General features: G+C 49.0%; 1 protein-coding gene across 3 annotated transcripts in view; it reads right to left on the reverse strand.

The window, feature by feature from the left end:
* The window catches only part of SMURF1 (SMAD specific E3 ubiquitin protein ligase 1), a 116,292-nt gene that overhangs the window by 7,020 nt on the left and 96,527 nt on the right, over positions 1-12,745 (reverse strand). For all 3 annotated transcript variants that reach the window (XM_030796109.1, XM_030796107.1, XM_030796110.1), the window contains 6 exons: positions 11,286-11,389; positions 7,700-7,814; positions 5,963-6,141; positions 3,980-4,117; positions 2,625-2,745; positions 1,068-1,269 (listed from right to left, as the gene is read on the reverse strand). In XM_030796109.1, the coding sequence (XP_030651969.1) occupies positions 1,068-1,269; positions 2,625-2,745; positions 3,980-4,117; positions 5,963-6,141; positions 7,700-7,814; positions 11,286-11,389 (859 nt within the window). The remainder of the gene's footprint in view (positions 1-1,067; positions 1,270-2,624; positions 2,746-3,979; positions 4,118-5,962; positions 6,142-7,699; positions 7,815-11,285; positions 11,390-12,745) is intronic.

A 12,745-nucleotide genomic window follows, 5' to 3' on the forward strand; every position in this document is an offset into this window, starting at 1 on the left:
GTCAGGAAGCCTGGATTCCTGCCCTGCCTCCCCACTCACACCTCCTGTTTTTTTTTCCTTGGGGGGATAATAAATCCCATGACCTCAGTGAGGCTCGGCTTCCTCATCCATGGAATGGGGCTAATAATCCCCATCAGCCAGGCTCTCAGGGTTGTTGGGAGAACTGAATGAGACAGGCTTTGTAAATGACAGGGAGCAGCTCTCATGGTCAGGCTGGTCAAGCAGACAGAGGCTCCCAGATACGAGTGGGGCTCAGCCTCAAACCCCTTTTTATTCATGCTGGGCCTCCAGCAGCAAATCCATATGCAGAGGTCACAATGGAAAAGATGCAGGTGCCCTGATGGCCAAAGCCGACTGAAATGGAATTAACCTCCTTTACTTAGCGAGGCAGAGGAAATATTCTGTGTTCACTGTGTCTGTGTGTCTACCAGCATTTACAGTCCAATCAGCTAAATTTCAGTACGGTGACACCCCTCACCTCACTCCTTCCAGCAACATCCCCTCCAGACCCTAAGTGTAAAAGATGAGACATTAGGCCGCCTGCCCTACAGGCAGATGGGCACCTTTCCCACAGAATTCCACCCCACTTCCAGCGACCTCAGTGACTTAAACAGAGCGAGCATGACATCATCTTTTGGTGTGGTTTGTGGCTAAACGGGTTCATGTGCAGCTCCAAGCTTTGGAGCCACTGAGACTGGGGGCGGTTCCCCCATAGCTCCCTCCCCGGGATCTTGGCTAAGCTGGCCTCACAGACACTCTGAAGGCCCCTGCTGGCCAGACCCTCTTGGCTTTTTGGAAGCAGTGAGGAAGGGGAATCCACGTGCCCTGGAGTGGCTCCACAGTCTTTGCTCAGCGGGGCCCCACACCTGCTCACACATGGCCCCTGCCAGGTAACCACCTCTGCAGGGCAGAGCATTAGCTACTGGAGAACATTCCTTATGCCATTTTCTAGCACACATCTCAGAAAAACGTCCCAGCCACCTTCCAGCTCTTCTTGCCCACAGCCTAGTACAGAACACAGCCCGCATAGACGCGTCATCGAATAGCCCCGCCTCCACGTCAGTCACCTTGCAAAGCCTTGAAGCCTTGGAGCGGGACTCGCGTGGACCCAGTCACAAACTGCAGGAGCCTGGCCCTCCTTTCTTCATCGAACGTCTCCACCGCTTGCCAGAACCACCGCACGATGTTGCTGTCGGCCACGCAGTGCTTCAGCCGCGTGTTCGACTTCCAGTCGTTCAAGTCTATTTTATCCAGGCCGCCTATGATCAGCTGAGGAGGTGCAGAAAGGTGAGTTACTTCCAAAATGTATAAACCCACGTCAGGATGCGCTTCCTAGGTACCCGACATACCACAGTGAAAAGTCGGTTCCCAAGCAAAGCAGCGGCTGTGTCTAAATAAACCAGGCAGATGTTGAGACGGGAAGAAAGCTACAAACAGGGGGCCTGTGGCACATGCTTCCGTCCACCTCCTCCAGGCGGGTCTCCAACCCCAAGGACCGCAGTGCACAGCTGTTGATGGGATGTTATCGTATAACTAAAGTGGGGTTTTTGCTCTGCATCAGTGAGGAGTATCAAAGAACCAGCCGGTGACACTGAACAGAGCTAACCATGAATAAAGGCACGTCCCAGGGTCTCTCCAGGACACTCAAGGACATGTGGAGTTTCAAGTCTGAAGAGAGGAGAATTCAGCAAGAGTTACGTGGGACTGGGGCCGATGGGGCGTGTTTCTGCAACTGGCTTAAAAAGTTCACCCCCTGCTGGGTGCAGTGGCTCACGCCTGTAGTCCCAGCACTTTGTGGAGGCCGAAGTTGGGCAGATCACTTGAGCTCAGGAGTTCCAAAACCAGCCTGGGCAACATGGCAAAACCCCGTCTCTACAACAAATGCAAAAATTAGCCAGGCATGGTGATATGCACCTGTAGCCTCAGCTACTCAGGAGGCTGAGGTGGGAGGATGGCTTCAGCCTGGGAGGTCGAGGCTGTGGTGAGCCATGATTGCACCACTGCACTCCAGCCTGGGCAACAGAGCGAGACTCTGTCTCAAAAAAAAAAAAAAGTTCACCCCAGAACTACTGCTCCATCCAAGCTCTTGGCTCCCAAGCTCTCCTCACTGGCAGCAGAAAGACTTGGAGAACAATCTACAAGACTTGAGCTATTTGGCACCAGAGATGAATAAGGGCTGAATGAATCACCGTGTTCAAGTGCATGCAGTATGATTAGATAAGACAGTAGCCCCTTGTTCCTAGTTTAGGAACAGCCAGAATAAAAAGCAGTAAGATGCTGTTGTGGGAGAACCTGGTTCTCCCAAGACAGGAGAGGGCTATGCAATCTCCCCTGCTAGAGATCTTGAAAACAAGGGAAGCCACAGCCACCTAGAACAGTTTCCCAGGAATTAGTCAGATTTCCGACCGCCAAGCAGACATCTCGCCGGTTACCAACTGGCATGAACACCCTCTACTCCCCACTCTTGCTCCAGCCCTGGCTCTAGTCTGGGAATGCCAACAGCTCCTAGGCTTACTAGAAAACGGCACACGCTGCCCCCTGCAGCAAGGATTTAAAACAGGCAGACGCCAGCCACAGGGGAGCCCCTGAACGCCCTGGGTCGACTCCACACGGCAGGCACATACCTCCAGTTCCTTCTGGTCAAAAGGCTTCAGCAGATGTTGAGGGATAAGCTCATTGAACCCCTTCTGCAGAGCTAAGAACTGGGCTTCAATTCCTCTCATAAACCTCCAGTTTACATACAACCTGGAAGAAAAACTCGCAAGTTGGATGCAACACCAAGTGGATTTTCCGCCATGGGCAGGTTTTTTTTGGAGACAGGGTCTCACTCTGTCACCCAGGCTGGAGTGCAATGGCTCAATCTCAGCACACTGCAACCTCTGCCTCCTGGGTTCAAGCAATTCTTCTGCCTCACCCTCCCCAGTAGCTAGGATTACAGGCACCTACCACCACACCTGGCTAACTTTTGTATTTTTAGTAGAGATGGGGTTTCACCATGTTGGCCAGGCTGGTCTCGAGCTCCTGACCTCAGGTGATCCGCCTGCCTCGGTCTCCCAAAGTGTTGGGATTCCAGGCGTGAGCCACCGCACCCGACCCGTGAGCAGGTTCTGATATCACAGTCTGACGAACATGGGAACACACTGGGGGGCCCCCGGGATCTCTTCAAGACAGACAAACACACCACCAGCTAGTAGTACCAAACCTTGGCATCACGTTAAAAATGACTCAGCATGTGCCCTGATTCATTCCGACTCGCTCCTGAAAACAGGAGGATTGAACCTGATCTGTCATATCAATTGCTGCAATTTGAAAGCATGTTCTGGCCAGGCATGGTGGCTCACGCCTGCAATCCCAGCCCCTTGGGAGGCGGAGGCAAGAGGATTGCTTGAGGCCAGGGGTTCGAGACCAGCCTGGCAACATAGCAAGACCCTGTAAAAATTTAAAAACTTTTTAAATGTGTAAAAGTACATTTGAAAGTACAGCACAGGACAGCGTGGCACACAGACGTGCCCACATAGTTCTCAGCTACAAGTGCCTAGGCCTGAACACAGATTTGCCTCAAGTTAGGGGTGGAAAAAAACTGAGAGGGTGGCTTCCTTGGACTGAGCACGAGAGACCCTGCAAGCTGCTGCTCTCTCCTTTGCCCCCCAACCTTTGCACCCAGAATTAGGTGGTCACTGAAAAGTCTTTCCCCACATGGGCTCTGTCCCTCAGGCCAGGCCTGGCCCCATCAGGGCCCCTCCAAGCAGATCCCCGACGCTGCTGCTGAGCTGTCGGTTTCTGAAAGTCGCCTCTGTTCATGTGATCTGATCACATGCGCCAGCCATCAGGGACACACAGGCCTCACACAGCAAAGGAGCTACAGCAACTAAACGCAGGCTCAGCCACACCCCAGGCACCCGGCCGTCCCCCACAGGTGGCATTACCGGAGGCTCAGCCGTGCCCCAGGCACCCAGCCATCCCCCACAGGTGGCATTACCGGACATATTCTTTCTTGTTCTCTTCTGTGACCGGCACATTTCTGCCATTGGGTTTCAGCTCATGCTGAAGGATCCGCCCAAAGGCGTTGTGTTCCACGCAGAAGGTGTGGTCCAGTACAGGTGTGATGTCGTTCTCTCTGTTGAAATAAGACAGAAGGATGTAGGTTAGAGCTCTGCCACCATGCAGGGCTGTCAGGTAGACAGAAAACATTTATGACTGCCAGACCCGGGGCTGCAAGAGAGGACAGCCTCGGGTGGACACAGAACCTGCGTGGGGGTGGCACAGCAACAGGTGCTGGAGGACGCGGAGACCACAGCTCTGTTTCCAGATGTCCCGGCTTCTGGCTTCCACAGTCATAGGAGGCGGGCAGCAGGTTGCTGTACCATCCTGTGATTTCAGGAGACCACAACCCAGCTGCTTTTGTAAGCAGTGTGGGAGTCAAAAGGCAGGAATATGAAGAGGTACCAGGGTCAAAGGGAAATTGACCTGGAGATGAAGCTACGCCAAGAAAATGCCGTGCCCGGCCGGGCGCAGCGGCTTACACCTGTAATCCCGGCACTTTGGGAGGCCGAGGCGGGCGGACCACGAGGTCAGGAGATTGAGACCAGCCTGGCCAACATGGTGAAACCCCATCTCTACTAAAAATACAAAAAATTAGCCAGGTGTGGTGGCGTGTGCCTGTAGTCCCAGCTACTCGGGAGGCTGAGGCAGGAGAATCGCTTGAACCTGGGAGGTGGAGGTTGCAGTGAGCCGAGATCGTGCCACTGCACTTCAGCCTGGGTGACAGAGCAAGACTCCGTCTCAAAAAAAAAAAAAAAAAAATACTGTTCCTCCCTTAGAGGCAGCCTTTCCAAACACATCAGTTCAAACACAAAAGTACTCGAAAGTGAAAACTAGCTCTTGAGTCTGCCATCGTTCTTAAGCCTAGGCAGAGTGGAAGATTTTTTCTTTTTTCTTTTTTTGAGACAGAGACTCACTCTGTCATCCAGGCTGGAGTGCAGTGGTGTGATCTCAGCTCACTGCAACCTCTGCCTCCTGGGTTGAAGCAATTTTCCTGCCTCAGCCTCCCGAGTAGCTGGGATTACAGGCACGTGCCACACCTGGCTTTTTAAAATTTTTTTATTTTTAGTAGGGACGGGATTTCACCATGTTGGCCAGGTTGGTCTCAAACTCCAACCTTTGACCTCAAGTGAAAAGAGCAAGTGATCTGCCCACCTCGGCTTCCCAAAGTGCTGGGATAATAGGCATGAGCCACCACGCCCAGCTGAGTGGAAGATTTTCTACCTGATCCCCAGAGTCCCCTCTTCAAGTTGGAGCACGTGACACATGGGACACAACCAGGAGGCCCCGACCCCAACTCACCCACATTCCCTCCGTCTGCCAGAGCCTGATCTTTTGTCCCCGTGAAATCTGCAAGGACCCATGACAGTCACGGTTCATCTTGTCACTGCCTGCTGCTCTTAACAGAGTGTTTAGAGTAATTCTAAAGCAGAGGTAACTAAATGTTCATTTTGTTTTGATACTTGCTTGGCCCCTGTGTAGGTTAACTGGAGACACTCTGAGTGTCACACACACCCCACACCGGGCCTGGGGAGTGGCCTGTTAACATCAGTGATCACACCTTCATCATTCAAGGAAACAAAAGAAACTAGTCCATGAAGAGAAACCTGCCCAATATCACGAGGAAAATAAGTGAACTGAGTATTTTTTTGCAGTAACGGGGTCTCACTATGTTGCCCAGGCTGGTCTCTAACTCCTAGGCTGAAGTGATCTGCCCGCCTTGGCCTCCCAAATAATCTCCTTTTTTGTTTCTGGTTATAATACAATGGCTTCACACCCATCCCCAAAATACACACACACACACACACACACACACACACACACACACACACACACACACACGCGCGCGCTTGCATGCATGCATACAATAGATGTGGTGGTGGGCCCTAAGCCAGGTGACCGGCTGTCAGTCAATACTTACAGGATCCACACCAAGCTCTTATGCAGCTCCGGGTCCACGGATTCCAGATCTGAGAGCTGGATGGGCTTCCCCAGCAGCTGCTTATAGAAGGGCACTGTGAACCCCCCGTTGATATAGTGTCCATGGAACACAGCCAGCCCCATGATCCGCCCCACGAAATGGAAATAAGACAAGTGGTCCTGTAGGGGGCACCAGAGAACACGAATTTGTCAGCACGATGCCGGCCAATGTGGGAATCTCATGCTGTCCCCAGGCTTCTTGGGAAAAATGTCCCAGAGGCAACCAGACCTACTGACTCAGAGACTCACAGGCCCCGCTCCTGAACAAGTGAAAGAAGGCTGCTTGTGTAGCAGAAATTTGCCTAGATTCGCTGGACAACGTTTTATATGCTCTCAGGGCCAACACCTCCTCAGAAGGGCCATATAACTAGCAGAAGAGCCCCGTGTTCAGCAATGACTGAGAATTTCACCTTGGTGATAACAGAGAATCAAACCATGCCCAGGGCCTTGACACTGCAGGGCCTCGGCACCATGCTGGACGCACCCTGCGCTCCCTCCCACTGCACAAGAAAGAAAAGGGCAAGTTCCCTTCCTCCTCCACCACCCCTCCCTCGATCCAGAACTAAAGGAAGAGAGGGAAAGAGAGGGAGGGAGGGAAGAAATGCTAAGGGGGAAAAAAAGACCACAGGAAAATATGTATGAATAAGCCAAGTCAAATAACAATTCTAGGCCGGGCATGGTTGCTCACGCCTGTAATCCCAACACTTTGGGAGTCTGAGGCAGGCAGATCACCTGAGGTCAGGAGTTCGAGACCAGCCTGGCCAACATGGCAAAACCCCGTCTCTACTAAAAATACAAAAACTAGCCGGGCGTGGTGGCAGGGGTCTGTAATCCCAGCTACTTGGGAGGCTGAGGCGGGAGAATCACTTGAACCTGGGAGGCAGAGGTTGCAGTGAGCAGAGATCATGCCACTGCACTGCAGCCTGGGGGACACAGCGAGACTCTCTCAAAAAAAAAAAAAAAAAAAAAAAAAAAAGAACCATCCTAGAACCAGAGCCGTTCTGGTCTTAACTCAGGAACCACACGTCTCTACTTTCAGGTTTGAATTATGTTCACCTCAAAAAATGATCAAAACTCTGCTTCCATGTTGGTAAAAGGTTCTTCCACATTTGAATGCACAAGTGGAGCCTGTCCCGACTTCGCCTCAGTGGCCTGTGCAGGATGCTGGTGAAGGCCGTGGTGCCACAGGAGGAGTCCCCTGCTGACCGGCTGTGTACCCTCGGGCTGGGCGTGCAAACACTGCACTGACTTCCTCATCTCTAAAACCAGCACGCTAAGGGTGGCAGCATTTGTGGCTTAAAAAGCTAGTTCTAGAAAGATTCCAGCTTTGACTGGGAGGAGGCTGGACTTCGGAACCCACTCCTTAGAATGACACCATTAACACATACGATCATTATACCAGAGTTCCCTCAAATGATCATAAAGTGTGAGTGAACGAACAGCTCAGTTTCACCCTTCATCTCCTTCAACACAACACACCCAGTGATCACAATCTCTGAAGATACAGGATTGAAATCATCCATCTTAATTCAGTTTTCACTTTACCTCTCCATGTTGTGCTTACCGCTGTCTTTGATTAAGTCTACAACAAATAGACCAAGAACTGAGAATGAAACTGAAAATCCATCTCAAAAATTCTCCAACTCAATTCCCTACCTCTTTGTTCATTCATACTTACGGGGTTGATTGAAGAATCCGGATTTATTTGCAACATGTAAATATTGTCCGTAGAATACTGGAAGAGCCCGTAATAAGGATTCAACATTTCATGGCACAGCAAATAAAGCCACTCCCTGGGAGCAAACAACAAAAATGCATTTGATCCGCGCTAAAATTTCTACGTTTTTTTTTTCCCTGAGATGGAGTCTCGCTCTGTCGCCCGGGCTGGAGTGCAATGGCGCGATCTTGGCTCACTGTAACCTCTGCCTTCCGGGTCCAAGCGATTTTCCTGCCTCCCTAGTAACTGGGACTACAGGCACGCGCCACCAGGCCTGGCTGATTTCTGTATTTTTTAGTAGAGATGAGGTTTCACCATGTTGGCCAGGGTGGTCTCAAACTCCTGACCTCAAATAATCCACCCACCTTGGCCTCCCAAAGTGCCAGGATTACAGGCGTGAGCCACCATGCCCAGCCTAAGTTATTATTTTCTGTATTTCTTTATAATGTTTGCATCATTTTATTATTTTAAAAACCCCAAAGTTAAAAACAGTCAAGCCAAAAAAAAAAGAGACACTTTAAATAGAAATTGTATGGTTCAGTGGCTACACTCAGGTTGCGTTAAGCCCAGCTAGTGGGGGGGGACCCTTAGACAGACACCTGTGGCAGATCTACAAAGAGTCTTTTATTCATTCTACTCAAAACTCCTTTTCAACGGATCACATTAAGATAGCAGCTCCAAATTTTATTCTGGAATTTCTTACTTTTTCAAACAGAAATGAGAGAGAATAGGGAAGGACAGACACAAATGCAGATAATCTGTCCAAGAAAAGCGTGAGAATACACAAAAAATATCACAAAAACAGTTCTGTATTGTACTCAAAAGAACAGACAGGAACTGCCAGAAGAGATGAGCCTCCGAATCCTATAAAGTCTCTTTACTACAAAGGCAACATTGCTGAATTTGAATTCATCCCAAGTTTTGGAGTTTCGATTTAGGAAGAACCTTTTTTGAAAAAGACAAAGACCTCCAATTGTCTAGACAGGAAGTGATTAAAATACAGGCAACCATTCTGACAGAGCCATGGACAGCGTAAAGATACAATCAGCTCTGTTCTGGAAGTGGTAAGGGAAGCAATAACTAAACAGGCCAGAAAGGGAGGCTACAGAAAGGACTTCAGGACTAAATACTGGGGAGATAAGTGTAGCCTGACTCCCACGGATCGGATAATGAACACACACCTGCACATGTGTAATACACATGCAACTGAAATCTCTCTACCGCTCTCTCAGATAAGCATGATCCCATTAGGAGGAAGACTCCAGTGGTGAAATAACACTACAAGACCAAACTGGAGGTGGCAGAGCAGAGATTCCCAACTCTTTCCACTACAGCATCATGTAAGTCAAGGGAAATTCACAAAGACCCATCTCCACGCAGAAGACTGGACGACTACGGAAAACGCAGAAGGAATGTAACTCCTACCAGACCAAACCAGGGAGTCCGACAGCCGAGTAACGAGCATTTCAGAACGACCAAAGACAGAAAATGTGCGAAGACAAAAAGTAAAATTCATTCATTTGGCACATATTTACGGAGACAAGTGTTCTGCCGTGTGTTAGGTGCTGTTCTAGGAACCGGGGATCAGCTGTGAACAAGACGAGGTTCCTGACTGTGTGCAGTTTGAGTCTCTTGGAAGATGCAGACAAAAAAGAGAAACATCACACCACACAACCATGCGGTGCTCACAGCATGACAAGGGAGGATGCCAAGAAAGGGGAAGCTATGGGACGCCCAGGACAATGGACTTCACCCAGGGAAGGAGTGAAGTCTCAGGACGACCGCCGCACAGAGGAATGAGAGAATCGCCATCAGACTGCACAGAGGCCTCGCGGGAGACACGGGGGGCTGTCAGAAGGTTTGATGGGTAACCATCCGGGAGGACTTGAAGTTCAAGGGGCAGTAGAGACAATGAAAGCTACTGGGGAGGGAAGCCAAGGCGGGAGGATCACCTGAGGTCAGTAGTTCAACACCCACCCGGCCACCATGGTGAAACCCCGTCTCTACTAAAAATACAAAAATTAGCTGGACATGGTGACTCGCACCTGTAATCCCAGCTACTCAGGGGGCTGAGGCATGAGAATCACTTGAACCTGGGAGATGGAGGTAGGAGTGAGCCGAGATCCAGCCAGTGGACTCCAGCCTGGGCCACAGAGTGAGACTCTGTCTCCAGAAAAAAAGGGAAGAAGAAATTCTTGGAAAAATTAGAATTTGTTCCAAAAAGTTAAATTCTAGAATACTATTTAACCCCTTAATGGACAATATTTTCATTCATAATAATAGAAACCATATAAACTTTCATCCCTTTACAAATAATTGGTAGACAAGCATAGGAGACTGACCAAATTTTGGTTACAGAAGAGAATGTCAATCTTAACCTTGACAATATAAAAGTAATATTACAGATGACAGAATTTAAGAGGCAGAAGGAATGCTGAAGAGAAAGTTATAAGTATGAATATCCTCTCATGCAAATGAGAGGTCCAGAGGTCATGTCTCTAGTTGATAAATCAAAAAAATAAAGGTGAAAGCACAGGACATAAAGTTACAAATGACGGAAGAACTAAAAAGATCCATATTACTAAATTGAACATGAGAGTAACGAGAATCAGTCTATCTTATGTACATGCCCATAAATCATTAAATCTGGAAATAAGATACCTATTCAAAGAAAGAGCTAAAAGAGTTAAGAAGCAGTTGTCTTAGCCAAGCACAGTGGTTCACACCTGCAATCTCAGCACTTTGGGAGGTCAAGATGGGAGGGTGGCTTGAGCCCAGGAGTTTGAGACCAGCCTGGGCAACAGAGTAAGACCTCATCTCTACAAAAAACTTTGTACAAATTAGCCAGGCGTGGTGGCACACACCTGTCGTTCCAGCTACTTGGGAGGCTGAGGTGGGAGGCTTGCTTGAGCTCAGGAGGGCGAGGCTGCAGTAAGCTATGACTGTGCCACTGCACTCCAGCCTGGGCGACAGAGCAAGACCCCATCTCAAAAAAGACCAAAAAACAACAATTGTCTTGAAGGTGAAAAGAAGCAGGACATGAAATAGCAGCTTTTCATCACTCTATTCTGTTTTATTATATCATTTTCTTGAATTATTTTGACCAAAATTTCAACATTTTACAAAATTCCTTTGACGCAGATGCAATTTACGTGCACAAATGCAATCCCTGCCCTGCTCCCTGCAGCATATACTCTACAGAGGAGAGCAAGGCCGCCTCCTGTATTAAATTTCAGGAGCATGTTCCTCATGTTTCAAAAGAAGGGAGTGAATTTAAAAGTTTAATTCTAGCTTTACAAGAAGTCAGTTAGTGGTGACGATCACGGATATTCTGGTAGTTACGGCAAGAGGCTGGCACGAGCATGCTCGGAGGAATTCCTATTCTCAGCAGGGTGGCTGAAGCCAGCGCATGATGGCCCGACTGCTCCAAGGAGACATCAGCCCTGCCCAGGAGTGCTTGGTGATGAGCACTGGAGAAGAGCAAATGACTTCTCTTGAAAAGACTGAGATCCACGCAGCAGAGAAGGTGAATGAACTAGCAACTCACCTGGCCACGCCACCATAATCCAAACCTTCTTCCCCACGGAATTTCACCATCAGCCGTTTTTTCAAGTCTTTCGGTCGCATCTTCATTATCTGGCGGTAAGACTCCTGAATAGCAACACCACAGTTTCAGAGAGAAGAACATTTCTTACTCTTAAAGTTATAAAAGGGTATTGATAATGGAGCCTGGTTAAGAATACACATCCATTCCAATTCAAGTTTTATCTGGCTCCTAATCAGAATGTTTCTTTGGCATCTAGTATATTCCATCATCTTTTTTCTCAGTTTCTCCCTCTGAGACAACAACAAAACAAACACAATGCCAGGAAACACTAACCTTCAGGGAAACACGTGTCTGTTTTCAGTGAATCACCAAGGACTTAACGACAAATCTCACTAGGATTGATTCTTCTCTGTATAAGTTAATTTCAGTGCACACTATAAACAACTTATGCATTGCAACCAAAATCAAGACATTAGAAAGTCTGAATGCTAAGAGATTTCTGAGCCTGTTTTTATATCTAAAGTGAAAAATCATATTTGATTTCCCACTAAGTCAAAAAGCAAAAAGATTTTAAGTTTTTAAGTAAGACATAAGGTGGTTTAAGTACAGCACAGAACACATGTGATCAGCCTGCTCTTCCCTCAGACTCAGCACTTGAAGCAGAAGCCGCTACATGTTTTTAGATGTAGATTCAGTAACAAGGCACTTAAGAAATTTTTCATGCTTTAAATTTAACGCAATTCAAACTCCAGCAACCCAGCCGGGCGCGGTGGCTCCGCCTGTAATCCCAGTATTTTGGGAGGCCAAAGTGGGCGGATCACTTGAGGTCAGGAGTTCAAGACCAGCCTGGCCAACATGGTGAAACCCCTGTCTCTACTAAAAATACAAAAAATTAGCTGGGCCTGGTGGCGGGCGCCTGTAATCCCAGCTACGCGGGAGGCTGAGGCAGGAGAATCGCTTGCAACTGGGAGTCTGAGGTTGCAGTGAGCTGAGATCATGCCGCTGCACTCCAGCCTGGGCAACAGTGCGAGACTCCGTCTCAAAAAAAAAAAAAAACAAACAAATAAACTCTGGCAACCGGAGAGGGAAAGAGGAAACGAGCTGGTAGTGAAGTCAGTACTTCAGCGCTTTTCTAGCCCTGCAACAAGGGCAGACATGCAGCAGGCAGGGCTGGGCACTGTGGCCAAGCTGCCCATCCAACACCCAGGCCCAGCCCAGCCCTCACAGAGGGGAAGGTGCTCAGCTCCCTCGCCCCCCAGTGCTCCCTTAGCGCTGTCACCCAGGGAGAATCTGTGCTCAGTCTCCTTTGATCATTTCTGACTGTCTCCACAAAGGAGGGCAGGAAATGGCCCAAATGCCATGGAGATTTTCCTGTATGGTCGGCTTTCTTGGGAAAAGGGCCTCGTCTGTTTAGGGACCTGCTCCTGTGTGTAAGGGACAGAGCCTGTCCCAAGAGCCAC

Source organism: Nomascus leucogenys, chromosome 17 (assembly GCF_006542625.1).
Source record: "Nomascus leucogenys isolate Asia chromosome 17, Asia_NLE_v1, whole genome shotgun sequence".
Lineage (NCBI taxonomy): Eukaryota > Metazoa > Chordata > Mammalia > Primates > Hylobatidae > Nomascus > Nomascus leucogenys.